This window comes from Branchiostoma lanceolatum, chromosome 8 (genome assembly GCF_035083965.1).
Source record: "Branchiostoma lanceolatum isolate klBraLanc5 chromosome 8, klBraLanc5.hap2, whole genome shotgun sequence".
In the NCBI taxonomy this organism is placed as follows: Eukaryota; Metazoa; Chordata; class Leptocardii; order Amphioxiformes; family Branchiostomatidae; genus Branchiostoma; species Branchiostoma lanceolatum.
In genome coordinates, this window is record NC_089729.1 from 17,368,073 (window position 1) to 17,387,562 (window position 19,490).

Sequence of the window (19,490 nt, forward strand, 5' to 3'; positions counted from 1 at the left end):
AAAGTTTGTACTATAGAATAATTTGAGCCAGCATTCATACCTATGACAGCTTTAAACGTGTCATGAATATGATTCTTTTCCTGAAGTGTTATTGACGTGGGTCAATGAACTGTCTAATAGTATGTTTACTCGGACAAAAGAATATGTTTATCTGACTTGTGGATCTTTACAAGTAATACAGGGTTTGAACATGGCCTCTGTAAATCGCATCACTTATGATAAATAAGTTGTGAGCAAACATGGCAAGTCACATTATGTTATATAAGCAACACGTACTCAAAAGTACACTTGTTTTTAAAAGAAATACTCAGTAAAACTTAAGCCACAGCCCCCTCAAGTGGTATATAGTGAGGGCATTGTTCGTTTTGGTTCAGTAACGTTACACAAAACTGCTGAACTCTCACCAACGGTCAACCAAGGTTAGCTTTTAAAAAATAATGATCCTGTCAGTACAGATTTCAAGTCAAAACTTTCTTATGGATAGGATGAAAATGGCGGAAGTATAGTTTGTAAATTCAAGGTCCCTGTCAACTGTCGCATGATTTACGGACAAGTTGGCGGTAATGTTGACGCGTGCATCCGCCAAGCAGTCGGACGGCATGCCGATGGATACACCTTCAGCTGGATGACGTGTTTTCAGCCGTATCTATTCATGGGTGCTCAAATGGGGGTTGTTCATAAGGCTTCACGGGGATGCTTCCCTACATTCTAGCTTCATTCTTTTCTCGGAGAGAAAACTTCCTTACTTGGCTTTTACTTTGGTTGAGGTCCCGGAGAGATAGAATAATATTGTTTTCCTCAGTTTTTGCTACATAAGTGAAAAGACACGTCGCTATTAGATCAGCAAAACTAAGGTGTATGCATCAAACTCATTCAACGATCACCAGACTGAAATACACAGTGGTCTCTCCCTTCCAGACGACAAAACAGGCACAATATACAAATTAGCTACCAACTCCCGCCCCGTGTGTACTTAAGTGCTCAGTGAGGAGAAAAGGTTTTGTATAAAGTCGTCTGGTTTGAGTAACCCTACCGACAACCTTGGCATGAGAGGAACTTCTGTATACAGGTAATGCCGTTTTTGGTACTTGCCAGTGGCCATGCTTGAAGCATTGGGGTAGAAACGGTAGATCTGATTTATAATTAAGGCGGAAGTAAATGTACGTTTGTTGTCGGTCCCCTCACCGAGGACGACGTTAACCTTAATCAACGTACTTGGTGGTCAAGACCGATTCTATACTTCCATTCTACTATTATATACATGCCTTTTATTACGGTTTGGAGCACAAGGAAGCATAAGATGTCTCAAAAGTTATATTGACCACAAATAGGCGACCTCTCAGTAAGTGGGTGTATTTGGTAGGGATGTTTACCCTTAGCATATTGAATCGAATTGTGCAACCGTCAACCTCGTGCAACTACGTACGAATCAGTAAAAAAAAAACGACTAAAAATATATCTTTGGCTGTTAATCGACGACAACTGTCCTCTTGAAATATTGCAGTACTGTTCCAACACTTAGCTTTATGTATTCTCTTTCTGGAACATATTGTTTTGATTTTGTGGGGTCCAAGTTGTTTTTCTATAATTTGACGAAAACTACAATTTCAAATTCTGTCTTAAGTTGGTGATATTTTGGAAAAAAAATCGCACAGACTATATAATTCTACTCAGTACACTTCACAAAACATGTGTTCGTGGCTAGGTCGTGTTCCTTTAAGCTTTAAACACTGGTACAATGTCCCTCGGATAGGACGTTAAATGGAGGTCCCGTGTTTTAGGAGAGCCACACCTCGAGCACGTTAAAGAACCCAACACACTTATCGAAAAGAGTAGGGGGTCCTTCCCGGTGTGTGTGGATCATATAAATCTGTCCGGATATGCGGCTTGTACTCTTCAGTACAAACCTGGTGTGTTACGCCTTGATGCGGTTTACCGGGTAAGCAATACAAACAAACAAACAAACAATGTAACGTTACATAGTGTTGTCATGTTTACAAACTTCTTTGTAATTCTTTCTACTTGCACAGTTTTCTTCTACACTCAAGTGGCTTAAACTGGAGACATGTTTTCATGTTGTTAACACTACTATTCTTGTTGAAGGTTTTCATGCATTATTCACCAGCTTGTTGTTTTTTTGTGCATTTGGAAGTTTGTCCTTGTGTGTGCGTCACATAACATAACATAACTTTATTGCACAACTATTTCTAACGTCTAGACATTCTTTGATATACTTCCCAATGTATACCATGCATGGGTTGTCACATATCATTATGTACTTAAATTTGCTATTCAAGTCCATTGAGATAAATCCTGGTAAATCCGACGATAGCATTGAGTATAATGAATTACGTATATCAAAATATTTGGGACATACAATCAAAAAGTGATATGCGTCTTCAACTACGTCTGGACAAAATGGACAAACCCTCTGGTCGATAGGAAGTTTTTGAAATCTCCCCGTTTCTATACTTAATTTATGACAGCCAATTCTGAGTTTTGTTATTGATCTACGTACGTCAAGGCTTTTAATGTTTGAAAGGTAATTTTCTTGCTTATAATTCTTGTTTAAGGTAGAAACATTTTAATCCTCTTGACCTCTCCATGTAGAAGGGGGAGGGGGGTAAACAACTTTATGTTATTCATAAAAATTTGACAAACGCGTTTGCATGGAAATGAGAACGATTGACTGGAGTACACGAATTTCCAGACATGGCCATTGATGTGCACTTTTCAGTCGCCCTATGAAAAATCACCGTCTCACTTGTTATTGTTTATGAAAAATCATCATAATGGTATGTATGGAATGATAACAGAGAATGTATTATAGTTCACGGATGTCAATGTTGTTGAGTGTTTTATCAACAAAGCATGACTTACACGTTGTCAAACGTAGATACGATATAGACGGGATGTTATGTGGCTATATACGTGGTAGGTATCAGCCCCAATAGAGGACGAAAAATGCAATGAGTAGAAACAGGAACCGTAGAAAATCGATCTTTGTATCCAATGGAAATATTAACACAATGAGACAGTTTCTTTCCGCACAACAACAGAAGGACAACGAGGGTAGCTAAGTATCCATACGACTGCGGAATACACATGTACGAAATATACGGAATTCATACAATCCACTACGAAGAAACATGCGAATTTTACGGAATTCACACGAGTTTTATTGATTAGTAAGGATCGTATGTATTCGGTAAAAAATAAAATTGTCGTATGTTTCTTAGTAGTGGATCGTATGAATTCCGTACAATTCGTATATTTCTCAGTAGTGTATCGCATGAATTCCGTAAAATTCTGATGTATTCTGTTAAATATTAATTCCGTACAATTCGTATGAATACTTAGGCATCCCTGGATAATAACACAATAACGTCAGTCGTTCAACCTACAGTGTCGTAAGGTAACCGGCAAACCGATAAGATCAATATATGGACAGTCTAGAATGGCGATTTCCTGTGTCTGATTCAAATGTAAGCACCACTTTGGCCACTTCATTTTTTCAAAATGTCTACTTTTAGTGTTAATTACCGGATCAGATATATTTTGAAAGGTCTCTAAATATATGTCTTCGTAGGTGTATAAAGATATCGCGATAATATCGTGATGTGCATGTGTGATTATCACTCATTTATTTCTGTCATCATTCTCACCAAGTATATTCACAGAACTAGAACATTTACATATCTGTTTATAACGATCAATATATCATAAACGATAAACGTAAAGCTTAGAGAAATATTCATAAATTAAAGTGGATGTTGAACGTTTCCTTGTGCCTAGGTGATTTAACCAACCACAAACATGTGACGTAATTTGATTCCACGAAAACTAAGGGATCGAACTAAGTGCCTCTAGCTATAGGCTGCTCACTTTGCCATGAGATTATAAAAGAATGTTTAGACGAGCTGAGCCATCCTTGTTGTTGCACGACATACTCCGTGGGGGTGTGTGGTGGGGGGGGGGGGCTTAATCAACTCCCAGGCTTGTCAATCATGGACGCTCTGTTAACTCCGCCCCCTCATTACCATGAGGTAGGATACAGATCTTAAGTCCAGTAATTTATGAGAGCAAGGAGGTTGTATCAAAACGCCAGGGAGTGTAGTTGGGGAAAGTTCGACGCTGTACTGCATCCGTGGCATTTGGAAAGTTTGTCACCGTAAGTAACTTTGAGGGGCAACTGGTGTATAGTTAGCCTGGGTGCCATCCTATTTCTACCGGGGCTCCTACACTCGCTACCCTAGGGTAGGAGCCCCGGTAGAACTTCTTTAGTATGGCACCCAGGGTAGTGCATAGTGACGATGACACAATGACAGCACAGCGAATAGGTAGGGAGCATGTTACAGCTGTATGCGAGGATTGAGATGTACATTACTTTTGTGGTGTTGTTTATCGTGTATAGCTGTAGTTTACTAGTTACGGAGCTGTAGTCTCTCTTCTTTACTATGATTAAGGTAATTGGTATATTAGACGACATTTTCTAATTGTGAACTGCAGATTCGTACGGCCAATGCAAGGACTACTGGCCGGCTTTCCTATAGTCTACAGGCAAGTTCTGTAATCGCGGAATCCGATGCAACTCTACACTTGTTACCTTCGCCAAGAAGGTTGTGTCATCAGTTGAGCCATGGTGGAGCGGCTGTGGTGTGGGTGTGTATATAGGTCAACAGCATAACTCGAGACATTGAGAATGGATCTTAATGCTTTTTGGTAGGTGAGTAGCTGTTGTGGAAAGGAAAGTCAAGTTCGAAAATGGTTCACCTGGCGTTACGGTACTGCAGCGGGCTGTGTATGCATGTGTGTCTGTTTGTTTGTTTGTTTGTTTGTTTGTTTGTTTGTTTGTTTGTTTGTTTGTTTGTTTGTTTGTTTGTTTGTTTGTTGGTTGGTTGGTTGGCAGCCTAATTTCGAGATGCTGCGGATGGTTCTGCATGATATTTGGTAGATATATAGGGGTCGGGAAAAGGGAGTCAAGTTCGATAATGGGCATCCTAGCGGCTAATTTGTTCTGCTTTTCTTCGCTTTAATTAAGGGACACCTAATGACCGAATGACGAAAATTAAAGATCAAGAGTGCTGTTAACCATTTCCTGGACAGTTTCAATCACAGAAAAAGGAGTCTCCCTATATCACCTCAACCCACCTGCTGTAAAGTCACAAGATGCGGAGACGTTCATTTAACGTACGGTATGAAAATTGGACAGTTATACCTTTGTCATCTAAAAAAGGTGTGTAACATTTCTGGCAATTATCAAAATTTACCGTCATTGTGGAAATTGACCATTTAAGAAAAAATAGACACTTAAAAGCTCCCCCCACCTAAGTATTTTGAGTATTCCTGTTGGCTGAAAAGAATAGTTTACCCAGTTGGACTAGAGATTATCCCTGTCGTCAGCTCGAAGCGACATTGTTGTTGAGCATTTAAGACAACTTGATCTTACCAAGAATATTGATTACCACTGCTGGTCACTTCAGGTCTGGAGAACTTCAGACATTTTGGCAACTTTTGTCAGCTTACAAAATGTTCGTCTCGCTTGTTAACGTTATCTCCATGAGAAATCCCTTGTATGTGACCTTGGTACTGCAGCAGAACGTCCGGTTTTTGTATCTTTTGACCTGGACGTGCTATAGTCTTAACTTTTTGGTGGCTTGTTTTCAAAGTAGAGTACATGTGAGTTGATAGATCTCTTATTAGATACCACCACTAACTGATAGACAACCAGTTTTAAATCAAAGTTTGATTATATGATGTTCATGTATAGTTTCTGAGGCATGTGGATGCTGACTCGACATTGAAGAAGAACAATACCGTTCTTGTTGCCGTACTACCTGTAGCCAGGTGTTACTGTCTCAGCATTCCCAGCACGTTTACATCGAAGGTCGTTTAATCCTAGGATAGAGCAGAAATCCGTGTCCTCCACTGAAGACTGGACCAGAGGAATTCTTTTGTTCTACCGGAAGGGAACCATGATTCAGCAGAGTCCCATGAGCTGCAAGTAAGGTTGTAACCTAGCGCTACAGCCCCCGTCACAAATAAGAAATTCAGCTCGGCCGACGTGTTGGCGAGCTTCAAATGTGTATTTTCGGCCGAAGTACGGCCGACGTCCTGTCGATTACGCGGGCTTCGGGCGATTTTTTAGAAATCAAAGGTGATCCAAATATTGGCCTTTTACCAGGTTAGTCGATACTGACTTCGGCCATGTCCAAGAGATGGTACCATCTCATGGGGGATTTTAAGTTTTTAGTGTTCGACGGAAGTCGCCCGAGATTTTCATTGGAAATTACAGTCGACGCTCGGGCGATTTTGAAATTCCACGAGCTTCGGGCGATCTACAAATTCGGCCGACGCTCGCATGAATTGTGACGCCGTCTTGCCCAATAACGTCTGATTTTGTTCAAAACGCCATTTTACTTTAACAAGCGCGCCGCGGACAAAGACAAACTTATAATCCATGGTAAGAAGTATCAGCTCTTCTACAACGGACAATGTATGGACTGTAACGTTTTCTCCGCCTTTTAAAGCCGTGCGAGCGTGATTCCTTTTGAGGTGTGTGACGAAGAATTATGCAAGGGAGACTTAGTATCGTTTACTTGATGCTTTTTCCTAGTGCAGTGAACTTCAAGGACACGACGCACTCCGTGGGGGGGGGGGGGCGTTATTAACTCGCAGGCTTGTCAATCATAGGCGCTCTGTTAACTACGCCCCCTCATTACTATGAGGTATAGGATACAGATCTTAAGTTCAGTAATTTATGAGAGCAAGGAGGTTGTGTCAAAACGCCAGGGAGTGTAGTTGGGGAAAGTTCGGCACTGTACTGTATCCGTGGCATTTGGAAAGTTTGTCACCGTAAGTAACTTTGAGGGGTAACTGGTGCATAGTTAGCCTGGGTGCCATCCTATTTCTACCGAAGCTCCTACAGTGTATAGTGCATAGTGACAATGACAATGACAGCACAGCGAATAGGTAGGGCCGTAGGGGACATGTTACAACTGTATGCGAGGATTGAGATGTACATTACTTATGTGGTGTTGTTTATCGTGTATTGTTGTAGTTTACTAGTTAAGGTGTTCTTTACTATGATTAAGGTAATTGGTAGATTACACGACATTTTTTTAATTATGACCTGTAGCTTCTTACGGCCAATGCAAGGACTACTGACCAACTTTCCGATTGGAATCGGAATCCGATGCAATTCTACACTTGTTACCTTCGTCAAGAAGGTTATGTTATCAGTTGTGCCGTGGTGGAGCGGCTGTGGTGTGGGTGTGTATGTAGGTCAACAGAAATTTGGGGAGCTGTGAATAGATCTTAATGAAATATAGTAGGTGAGCAGCGGTTGTGGAAAGGAAGGTCAAGTTCGCAAATGGTTCACCTGGCGTTACGGTACTGCAGCGGGCTGTGTATGTATGTGTGTTTGTTTGTTTGTTTGTTTGTTTGTTTGTTTGTTTGTTTGTTTGTGGACAACCTAATTCGAGATGCTGTGGATGGTTCTGCATAATATTTGGTAAATATATAGGGGTCGGGAAAAGGTTCGATAATGGGCATCCTGACAGCTAGTTTGTTCTGCTTTTCTTCGCTTTAATTTAGGGAAACCTAATGACCGAATGACGAAGATTAAAGTGTTGGTGTGATTTAGAAAACAGGAGCGAAATACGCAGTGTCAAATTACATATGATATGCGTGATATCCACAGGACTCTTCCTTTAGAGCTTTAGATGTTTATTTTCCACTATCGCTAGGCAAAAACTTGTTTCGAGACAAGAATTACTCGGGATCATACTTTAATAATCCCCTACGCCCTTTTTTTAATTATGGATTACTGAAGTATGATCCCAAGGAATTTTTGTCTCGAAAATGTATTGTAATGCTATTTTATCTCGTGAACTATCAAATGCAATGTCGTCCACTTTGTGTATTACAGAAAATCCGTTCTTTGCCTGTATTCAAAAGACGTTGCTCTCTTTTTGTTGTCTTATCTCGGAAAATTTCTCTGCCCTTTCTAAACACACTCCTCCCTTCATTCAGGCCCTAACCCTCTCTCAGACAAGTCGGCGCGGGGGTGTATTAATTTTTGGTCTATAATTCGCTAAATTGATGGCCTTCCTGGAATTTTTTCTCTGAAATTTCTACACAAACCCCTCTTTCCATTGTATCTATTCGGGTTCTAAACCACAGCAGTCTTAAGAACTCTAAACCTGGACTTACATGACTTACGAAGGTGGTAATGTGTTGGTCTTGTTAGAGGTGGCCGCCTTGCTAGACCCAGCCGGCCGAGCAACATCTAACCAGCACACGATCTTGACTGGGCTGTCTGGCTTAAAGGAGTCCTTAACTCCAGAAGGGGGAGTTATTTTCCAATAGATGATAATCACTAGTCCCGTGCGCATCAAAAAAGCATTGAGTTTTCTACTAAATTCCCCAGGTGATCCTCTATTTTCTAATTGATTAAATTAAACAAACCTCAGCCTATGCCTGAATACAATGTACCTAATAAGGTCTGACAAACGTTAGGTTACACAAAGAATGTCAGGGGGGTTAAGAAAAAATTGTCTTGTTATGTGTTCCTTTATATCTTATTAACAACTGGCCTTCTTACTGTGCTTAACCACCCTCATTCATGCCAAAAATATTCACGATGAAGGAAGTGAGTATACGTATAGGGAATACATGGGTACGGTCTGCACGGGTTTAGTGAGTTACATATTATTTTACAAAACACACCTTGTGTAATTCACCACAAATGGAATTCTGTAAAAAGGCGGCTGGTTATGTATTCATCATTGATACATAATCTAGTGGAATATAACGCTCCCTTGTAGAGTTTAGGACTCCTTTAAGATTAAACTACCTATTCGTATTCGTGAACATTACATCGTAGTTCTACGCTACAAGGATAGACGTCGGAGTACGAAGTATAACTTTTATTTACATTTTCTAAGTTAGCGTCCCTGAAATATTGAGAACTTTGACACTTAAGTTCTCAGCAAAGGAGGTAGAAAATGAACATTACAATGGAAAACTTGGAGATTTCTTACTTTAAACAAATCTACCAAGATTGTTCTAGATATCATATTCTGTGCTTCTTCGCACTTCTGTATTTTGTACTTACAAAACGTCAACAATGGATCCTTGACCTTAGAAGATTTAGATGTGATCATTGCAGAGATTAGTCTCGGTATGCGCACTTTATAATACCTTCATTGCAGATAATCCGGCCTACGATATATCATTATGAGACATGCAAAAGTACGGTTTTTGTGACAGTAAGTTTGTTCGTCTGTAACATTTCCGTATTCTGTCGTGCTTTTTTGTTTTGTTGTAATTACATCTCTATCAGCAAGCCTTCTCACGCACAAGCTCTACAGTTTGATCTCGATGCGTTATCAGAATGGAAAAATCGTTGGCTCATGTCGTTCAACCCCTCTAAATGTCACATTCTCCATTTCACCCGTAAGAAAGACCCCACCTTAACCCAGTACTCCCTCTGTGGAGAAGCCCTTACCGGTGTCAAGTCCCACCCCAATCATGGAGTACAACTGTCCGACGATCTGCGGTGGGACACCCATATCAACTACGCCACTAGCAAAGCCGGTAGGGTCTTAGGGGTCATTCGGCGCAATTTGACCCACTGTCCATCTAGGGTCAAGGCCACTTGCTACAAAGCGCTGGTGCGGCCCCACTTGGAATATAGTGCCATCGTCTGGGACCCGTACACCACCAAAGGGATACAGGCGGTGGAGGCCGTCCAGCGCAGGGCCGCCCGTGTGACCCTGAATGACTTCCGGCGGACTAGCAGCGTAACACAAATGCTCAATGACCTGCAGTGGCCCCTTCTCTCTGAAAGGAGGAGGAATGTCCACTTCACCTTTTTCTACAAACTCGTTAATAATCATATCAATATAAAAGCAGACAGTCTTCTCAAACCAGCTCAGGGGCGCACCCGGGGTATAGTCACCATCTTAAATTTCAAACTCTCAACGCCCGGACAGACACATACAAACATCCGTTCTTCCCCCGCACCATCCCACAATGGAACGCCCTGCCTGGCACGGTTGCATCGGCTCCCACCGTTGAGTCATACCATGCCAGGCTGGAGGCCTGCCCGCCTTAGCCTGGGACCTCCTCCCCCCCACCCTACTTTGCCCCTCGAGGGGTTATTTGGGGGTAACCACGATGAAGATGATGATGATTAGTTATACAATATTTACTAATATTCTTGGTGTCAGTGTCCAATCACAACATACGTGGATTACTTATCTTATGGTTACAGAGAATCATGGAATTGCCATGAGAAATACGTAATATTGTCGGTGAACCTTTTTGTACAGTAACACATCTATCAAGCCTAGCGTTGTTTATGCCCAAATGTGTTCACGCAATTCAGGAGATAGGAATCAGATTGATTGTCTTGTGACTGGTTCCGCCCAGTACGTGTTGTCACCGGCGGTGTAGGCTTCGTGACACCCTTGGGCGCTTGTAATTGCACCGTCTCGAGATGTTAAACAGTGACGTGTCATGGTGACCCGTGTCAAATAGCGCCTGGGGCAACAGAGTTGCTAGTGGGAAAAACCGTGCAAAAGCGCCTCTAGCGGAATGTGAAGGAACCTCATGCCGTGCTGTTTGAGTCGTGTGTAGGCATACATTTTCATGGTCATTCGGTGATTAATCTTTATGACATGCCCCGCGGGCATTAGAGGGCGGGGTTCAGTATTACAGGACTTCCATGATTATGATGGACGAATCATCATTCACCTCACAGAAGGTGTAGGCATTCTATTTTGTAATAAGGCAAAATCCCCAACCGAATCTTTCGACACGATACTATCTTACAAGCACTTTGGAGACGTGTGTCCTGCAAGACAAAACATCAGTACCAAGGACACTGGGAAGCAATGGTCTATTCGTAATTCTTAACTGACCTTAGCATCTATCTATCATCTACCTTCACCTTTATGGGTCGGTTTGAACGTACCTGTTCGCCCGAAATCAATAAGTATCGTATCCATGGACACACGTGCGTAAGTACTTACGTACAAATTTATTTTGTAAGCCAGAGAACATCCTGGAAATAGACCTTCTAGAGAGAAAAAAATAGTCGGACGTTTGTGAACTTACGTTTACCAAATATAAAGTGTTACGTCTGTAGCTGTTTGAAACATGAGCCAATAACTCAATATGCGTGGCACCGAAATGTACATTTGTTTTTAATATCAACAACGCCCTTGGCATGATTTATAGCTTTGTCATCTTCAATAAAGTCTGACAGGTACATAATGTACTGAGAGGCCTTCACAGGGTCAGACTCTTTATTATTTGAGTTTGGTCCTGTGTATTTGAAGCCATGTCACGCTGAAGCTGTGTTGTTGATAGGTGTGATGTGTTTGTAGTAGCATATTTTGTTTGTAGCTGGTGTCCTCAGTATAAACTATATATTCTAGTGATAACTATTTTTGTAACGGCTGATTATTGGTGTCGCCCCGCCCTAGATGATGATGACTACTCGCCTGAGGTACCGGTGCAGCGGGTGCGGTTATACCACGCTTCAGAGGAAACGTATCGGCGACCACGTCGACGGCCACCGACGAGACTTGGAGAGGCGAGCCGGCAAACAAGACGGACACGCCGAGAAGGAACGCGTGGGCTCGTCGGCAGATCAAGTCCGTATCCTTATACAGGTAGAAGAAAAGGCGTACAAACCGGGTAAGCCTCAGCAAGTCAAGCGCAAGAGGAGGTGTTGGACTGACGATATATTACATTTGTTCGGCCAAGTGAACGAAGTTGGTCAACAACAAAAAACGTCGCCCGACAACTCGCCTGTGAAAGGTTCGGTTCAGCCGCAGGGCAATGGCACACAGGTGGATGGAAATAGCTCAGGAAAAGGTCAAACGCCTCAACATATCACAGCGTTTAACCAACTATCTAATAATGAGGAATGTGTGGGCCAAGGGGTGGTGAGAAACAGTCCCGCCAAACAGTCTGACGAGTTACAGAAGGGCGTACCGAGCGACACACACTCAGTTCTACCGGGCTTCCAAGCGCCGACAGAACAGATCCCTGGGCACGTCGGGAGAGGGGGCACCTGCCGAGACGCAGCTGCAAGTAACGTTCACCAGTGTCCAAACCCAGGCGGCGACACGACAAAAGTCTCAGACCTTGACAGTGCTGTAACCTTGCCACCCCTTTGGGGAATGGTAGGTGCCGATTCGCAGAGGCCGATAAAAAATTCAGCTCTGCCAGTCGCCTCGCTGCGTTGTGCAGAAAAGAGCTCGACACCTCAAAACGTGGTCCTTAACCTCTCACCACACAACGGAATGGACAATGGGACAAGCTTGACATCCAAGACGACCCCGATTTTAGAGACCACGGACAGAGAAAACTGTGCGAGAACCGAGGATAGCTGTACTACAAGGCATTGTGACAACACGCCAGTCATTATGGACGTGTTTTCGCTCTCGGAAAAGCAAGCAACGATAAACAAGTCACAACCGGATATTTTACGTGGACTTTCCGTGACCAATCCCCATCGTTTGTCCCTATCTTACCTTGGCCTTGCGGGGTCGGAGGTCAGTAGGACCACCCCTACGCAGAGGGAGATTCGATCCGCCCCGCCAGCCCTCCAGGCACACGGCACACGTGTCGACACTCCAGCCCTTACCCCGACTCAGGTCTGTAACTTGCCAGTTTCCACCGCTAGTGACAACTCTTTGGTGAACACTCAGCCTATGTTTCTACACCAGGCAAACAACAAGACTTCAGGTGACCTCCATGGAGTGCAAAAATGCGGAGAGATAATGACTGACTCACAAAACGACGAAGGGTATTATCGTCCGAGCGATCTGCGTACAAAAGACCAGGGGTCACCTGAGAGCATGAACAGGCTGGTCTACAGCAATCAGTCGGTCACAGAAGCAAGCGTTCCCGTCAACCAGGGGGTCGATTTACCGTTCACGGACTACGGGGACGTAACATCTTCAACCGCCAATGGCGGTGCAACTGGCGCCACAAAATTTCGGAGTATAGCTCCCAAACCACCCTCAGTAGATATGATTCTCCCGTACTATGTGGGAGAGTCTAGAGTCTTCCGGTGTTTTCAGTGCCCGTTCATGTGCTTGGAAAAGAAGCTGCTGCTCATGCACATGCGCGAGGAGCAGTGTTATTCGGGGCTGGTGAGGAGAGAGAGTGCCATGGAGGCGCTGAAAATGCTCAAGGAAGGACACACCGCCAAAGACGCGTCACAACTGCAAGCCAGTAACGAGACGTGCCACGGTGCAACCCCGATCATCGAGGCCGAGAAATCGGTGCCTTCACCCGCCGCGAACATAGAGATATCATCGGGCAATGACACTCCGGAGGAAGATACAAACACAGTACCGTCAGTAGCGACTGTACTAGAGGACAATAACAACGTTCAAATGAGTGGCTCTGTAGAGAGTGAGGCAAAAGAGTCCGTGGAGAGAAATATCGGTCCCGCAGACGACGATTTGATCCCCAGCGGCACGACATTTCCCAAAGAAGTCAAATTTGCGGCCTTCAAGCGACCGATCACGATCAGGAACCAGCACCAAGCCGATAAACTTCGGGAAATCATGCAGCACGAGCATCTGAAGGCCAGGTTCATGCACATGCTCAAGGTAAGGCTGAAAAGGGCTTTGACGGGGGTGAATGACAAAACTCCGAGCAAAGGAGGCGCTGACAGCAATGGTCAGAAATCACCGACAGTCTCTGCGAATGTCCAAGAGACGAACGCCACGAAAGGTTTACGCTGCAACACACACGCAAAGGTGAGCAGCAGTCCTACTTTGTCGCCCATACCGGAGGTCAACATCAAGAAAGAAGTGGCGGAAAAGTCTGGCTCTCATTGCAGCGACGAGAAACAAGATGATCAGAAAATAAGACCAGCGACACCAAGCAAAAACACACGGAGTGGACGAACGTCGACTTCTGAGCGACAAACGAAACGCATGTCATCGCCAAACGTGCCGTCTGCTTTCCAAGCTAATCAGAAGGGTGAGTGGATAGAAGAAGACGATGTAATCGTCTATGTTGGACAGGACTGTGAAGTGCAACGTGGTAAAAGAGAACCGCCACAAATCTCCGCCACAGGTAAACTACAGACTGTAGTAGAAGCGTTAAGAGAAAATCATGCGAGCAAGATACAGGGAGCCACAAGTACAAGCGATGTCGGGCAACCACCACAGACAGCGAGCCCTCTGTCCCCCTCGCCGCTACTCCAACTGGCCAGGCTCACCAATGCTAACCCCTACCTTGTCAACAAGCCTCCAGACAACGCCAGAGGCACAGGAGGGCCCACTACAGAGGTTAGCGTCAGTCCAGAACAGTCTGTTGCGATGCCATGTACCTCTAAGAACGTGGGAGCAGCAAGTCCAGACCCCCGACATGCTCCCAAAAGGGGGGCCCACATGGACGCCGACGTTATAGAGTGTACCCCGCCGAAACGACAAGCCCTACAGCAGAAACACATTTCCTTCGAAGACTTCCAGCAACTTATGCGCCGGCATGGGAACGATGGGCACGTTGCTATGACAACGAATATGATTTACGCGCCACAGACGCAGGGAGTAGACCCAGGGATATCACTCCGCCCATCGGTTGGTCCTGTAGCTAACACCCAGAAATACAGTGCTGGCTCAGCCATTGCACAGAATCCGTCAAACACAGGACAATACCCATTCCAACAACAGTTAGGCAGAATTAAGGATACGGTAGACCAGTCCATGGCATATAGGTACTGCAATGGCACTGTAGACCAAAGTGGGCTGCACCCAAGTAGGGCTTGGCCACTAATGCCTAGCAGAAGCCCTGTGAACACCACCTCGCCGTTGGACTTTCAGACAGACGTTAACAGACATTCAGCCTACCGTCTTGGACCACCGCCACCACTATACAGCGGAACACCAAGATTTAGTCCACCGTTTAGGACACACGAGACCGGGAACAGATACATGCGGATCAACAATCAAGATACACAGATCAAGGAAGATGACATCAGTCCAGAACCGATGGATCTACGAGTGAAGAGACACAGGCCGTCGCCGCCGCCTCTGATCCGTATTGAGCCGTCATATTATCCGCGAACAACCATCACATCGGCGGCGAGACCTCCCATCCACAACGGCTGGACCAGACAGGAGGCTGAGAGGCTCGCGTACAACGGACAACCGAACTCTCACACGAACTCTCGCGAGAGATTGTCCGTCATCTTAGACGAGATCGAGACGACTGTTTGCAGTAGCTATGCCGCGCAAATGAGGTCATTACCGTGAGACGAAATATCTGCAGAAAGATTGTATATTTTACGGACTTTTTTACAGAAAAAATCACTTTGCAGGTTTGGTTGAAGAAATGACAATTAGACCACTTTGTGAGAAGATATTTAATGTACTTTGGATACAAGTAAAGATGATGATGATACAAGTAAGTGGACCTTTATACAAGGTATGGCAAGGACATTGTTATGGATTATAAAGCTAATAATGCCAAGGCATGGGCAAAAAATGTAAAGCAAAGAAAACGCTTTAAACGCAAATTGTAAAATGCTTTAGAAACACCATTGTGAAAACGTAACTATTCTTCCGAGAAACTAAATTTGACATTTTCTTGGATTTTGTAGTTAACATCATTGACACATATGTTATCACCAATCTATGAATGCACCACTAACTTCAAGAAAGTCAGATTTTCTATATCTAGTTATAGCTTGTAATCTGTTTGCTGTTTGCTTCATAACATTTAATGTCTTACATTGTAACATTAGCTATGACGAACTATGATGCTATAGCTGACACTTAGTTTCGGAAGGTGCAAGTCATGTTCTATGCATAATAAAACCATAATTTCATAATCATTGTTTTATACATGTATATAAAATCACTTGAACTGTTTTAGTCAAGTTATGTCCGTTCAAAACATATCTTAAGCATATTTGTAGTCTTATCTTAAATATAGATTTTTTATTAACTTCTGGACTTATGTTTAATACCCCAGAGATGTACATTTGAGAATTTCTCTGATTTGTTCTTATGTGAACTTATATCAATTATGTGATATTCATGTGTTGGTGGAGGGAGGAATAAAATATTCTTAACGTCAAACGGATTGTATGGAATCATATTTTGTGTGATTCAGAATGATGACTGGCCATCCGCGGGAGTCAAGTTTCGATGATATAATAATGCAAACAGTATTGCGGGGGATGTAAATATGTTATGAGTAGTCTCAGAAGCATGTGTTTATGTGACTGTACCGGGTATGTTACCTTTGACATACAAGCTCTATTTTCTTTTGGCGTAACGGCAGGATTTCCGACTCAGAACCAAGGGGTTCCGGATTCGAATCTCCTGCTGCCACCGATCTTGTGCCTTTGGGAAAAAAAGGCACTTAACACGATTTTCCCCACTCCACCCAAGTGTAAAAATCGGGTACATTATGTGTGGGGGTCACAACATCAGCAATAGCTGCCTGTGTCCCACGTGTATTGCACTGTTGCAATTCCAATAAATCCAAATCCAAATCTTTTATCAAAAGGTCACCCTCGCCAAATACTTTATAAACGCAAGGAGATAAACGTAATACAACCGGCTGGATTATATTTGTTTCACGTATGGCACAGCAATTGTTAAGGTTGTCTTGGATAGTTCAACTAAAAAACAATATCCGATAGGACGATCCAAAGCACAGCCTATGCCCAACGTTTCTTAATTTTTCTCTGCATACCTTTCTATTCACATATCCATCCGTATCATTTGAATGTAACTGGCTTACTGCTATATTTCTTCGCCTTTTTATATAATATTTCAATTTATCTCATCAAGAAACTTTTCAGTTTGGTTCTATATCAAGAGCGATCGACAAACAGTAGTAGGATACCCAAACGTTCATCAAATGGCTGTATAATCATCTCTTTGTTTCGGTTCCCGCCAGTACTACCAAAACAGATCGAACCTCAAAGGTCAAAGCATCAGGATTTATCCTCGTCCTTTTGTTGTGGCTCCTTTTGTTGACTGATTTTTATCTCAGTGAATCTTTGACGAGCGAATCTTTGAAATGTTCATGAAAATATTAATTAGTGAGGAAAGGGTAGACGGATTTGTGCCTGCCACTAGCACTATTTTTATTACAGTAGACCTGGGGCTGTTTTCCGCACCCCACCTGCAGTGAGAAGTTCACATGACATTATCACATGTTAGTGGAAATGTCAAGGGTCAAACGGCGCCATCCTTGTGTTTGTTGACAAAACCCAACCATTGAGAAGCCATTTCAGGCCACATGGACAAAATGTGTACTGAATTTGATACCAATTGCAAAGTTCTAGTCAGTATTGTCCAATAGTAACGCCACTATACACCATGAAGCTTTTGTTTTTCCCTTGATTTTGTCATCACCTTGTCGCGTTAAATGTCATCCTCGGCTAACACCCAAGCATAGAATTTCAGCCCCCGGGGCAATATTGTCATGCAGTGGTATTCTATCTGTATTGTCATACAATGGTACCCTATCTGTATGTTCATTTGATGCTTATGATTCTACCCATCGGAAAACACTGTCTATGGGCTGTGGTTAAGAACTCTAACATTGAAGAAACTGTGCGGATATTGTTTAGAACTCTTTAAACCGTTGAAGGTCATTAGCCTACCTAATTACTGTAATCTGACATAATGACCTTAAGTCGAAAGACTAGAAAGATGCCTGGGGTGAAATCTAGTCTCATGTGTTATTTTACTAAACAGTTTGGATATAGTCCGGCCCACAGTACGCAAGAAGAATGATGCAACAATAACAAAAACAGCAATGAGAAAAATCTGCTATTTGTCCTTGTCTCATGGGCGGGGTCATTTTTACGATGCTCGGATCGTAGTAAACAAGAGACGTTTGACGTGCACATTGTTTATGGGGTGAGTGACCTTTACTGTAGCTGCAGGCGTATGGTCAACCCTTTTCAGGTGATTTAGATGCCTCACTATCCTAGTTAGAACTCTGTCTAGTGCCGGCGGACCCGGGCAAGCACAACCTTGGCATTTCTAAGTACTGTCAGTCACATAACAACCGTTACGGTTTCAATAGGCTATAACTTGCCTGTGTGAGTCTTTCACATCATTGAACAGCGGTTACATAAAATGGTTTCAATCAACTGTAATTAGCCTGTTACACAATCTCTCACTCACTCGCTGTCAGGGGCCATATGGGCCACCTTCCCAAGTAGGTAAAGATCGGCTGAAACAAGAGTTCCGCGACCTCATATCTCCATGAACAATTCTATTTATGCAAATGACTTACACATTTACATAATATATGCTTAATCATAAACACCTTTATCTTCCTTACACATGTTGCAATATTGACAGTCCTATAATTTTACAATTTGATGAATTTCGGTGTTTTTGCATTAATCATGCAAATTAGGAATTCATTTGCATAATGTTGATGCTCCACTTTCCATAAACTACATATGTTACATGTATTTGAGTCTTATAATGGAAAACACTGAAAAAATAGATTTTCCTCATTAGCTATGCATATTAAGTCCCAATTAGCATAATTTGCACTTCATTGTGTACATCTCTTTCTAAGCTACCCGCATACTAGATATCATGGAAATCCGTCGTTCATTTGTTCAGTTATTCTCCTTAGAAGATTTTCATCAAATGCCCCTGCAGTTTCAGAGAAAGCTGCTAGGGGACCCAAACCCACACCACTTCTTCATTACACCACAAGCTATCTGCCACCAAAAAATCAAGACAATAGCACGTCCAGGTCAAGAGATACAAAAATGGAATTTCTGTTGCAGTACCAAGGTCACATACCAGGGGGCCCAAAATCGACCTTGAATTTCGGCTTCACAACACCTGCCCACATACTAAAATATCATCGTAATCCATCAAGAGGTTCTTGAGTTATGCTGACTTCAGTAGTCCGGAAACACAAACAGACAAACAGATAAACAGACACACAGACACACCCAAAACTATATCTCCATTTTTCATGGAGATAATTTTCATGGAGATAAAAATAGGCAGACTTGTTACAGGCTCTGAGCTAGTCGTGGAGTACAGTCACCCGATTGGCAAATTATTGAATCTATTTGGCCAGTTTATACCTATTTTTCCAGCAAACACACAGAGCCTGGTACAAACTACCGACAGTGTCACATTAGACGTACGATCTCCATACGATCGAAAGCTCTGCGGATTCTTTGAATAGTCGTGCACGTCTACATGTATAGAATTCCACTATCTTCTTACTGAAAAGGCTGTCTTACATCCTTCGATATTCAGTTCTGTCACAGTCTTCTTGAAAATTCTACATCATATGACGGCCTCAGTACGACGAATGTGAACGCACCATAAGGGGGAAGGGGTTGAATGGGGCATTTTAAACAATCCCAGCACGTTGTTCATCTAGTTGTACAGGAACGATTTTAGAATATCAGTTTTGACATTTTCTCTTATCAAGACTCCTAGTCC

At 43.0% G+C, this 19,490-nt stretch overlaps 1 protein-coding gene across 2 annotated transcripts; it reads left to right on the forward strand.

Annotated features, from left to right (window-relative positions):
• Positions 1-899: 899 nt before the first annotated feature.
• On the forward strand, positions 900-16,273 carry LOC136440618 (uncharacterized). Of its 2 annotated transcripts, none has more exons than XM_066436694.1 (2): positions 900-1,069; positions 11,496-16,273. In XM_066436694.1, exon 2 carries the CDS (start codon positions 11,496-11,498, stop codon positions 15,291-15,293), a length of 3,798 nt encoding a protein of 1,265 aa, XP_066292791.1. In that variant the 5' UTR covers positions 900-1,069; the 3' UTR covers positions 15,294-16,273. The 2 variants fall into 2 exon arrangements, with proteins under 2 accessions (XP_066292791.1, XP_066292792.1); XM_066436695.1 differs by lacking the exon at positions 900-1,069 and adding an exon at positions 6,757-6,855.
• The last annotated feature ends 3,217 nt before the right edge of the window (positions 16,274-19,490 follow it).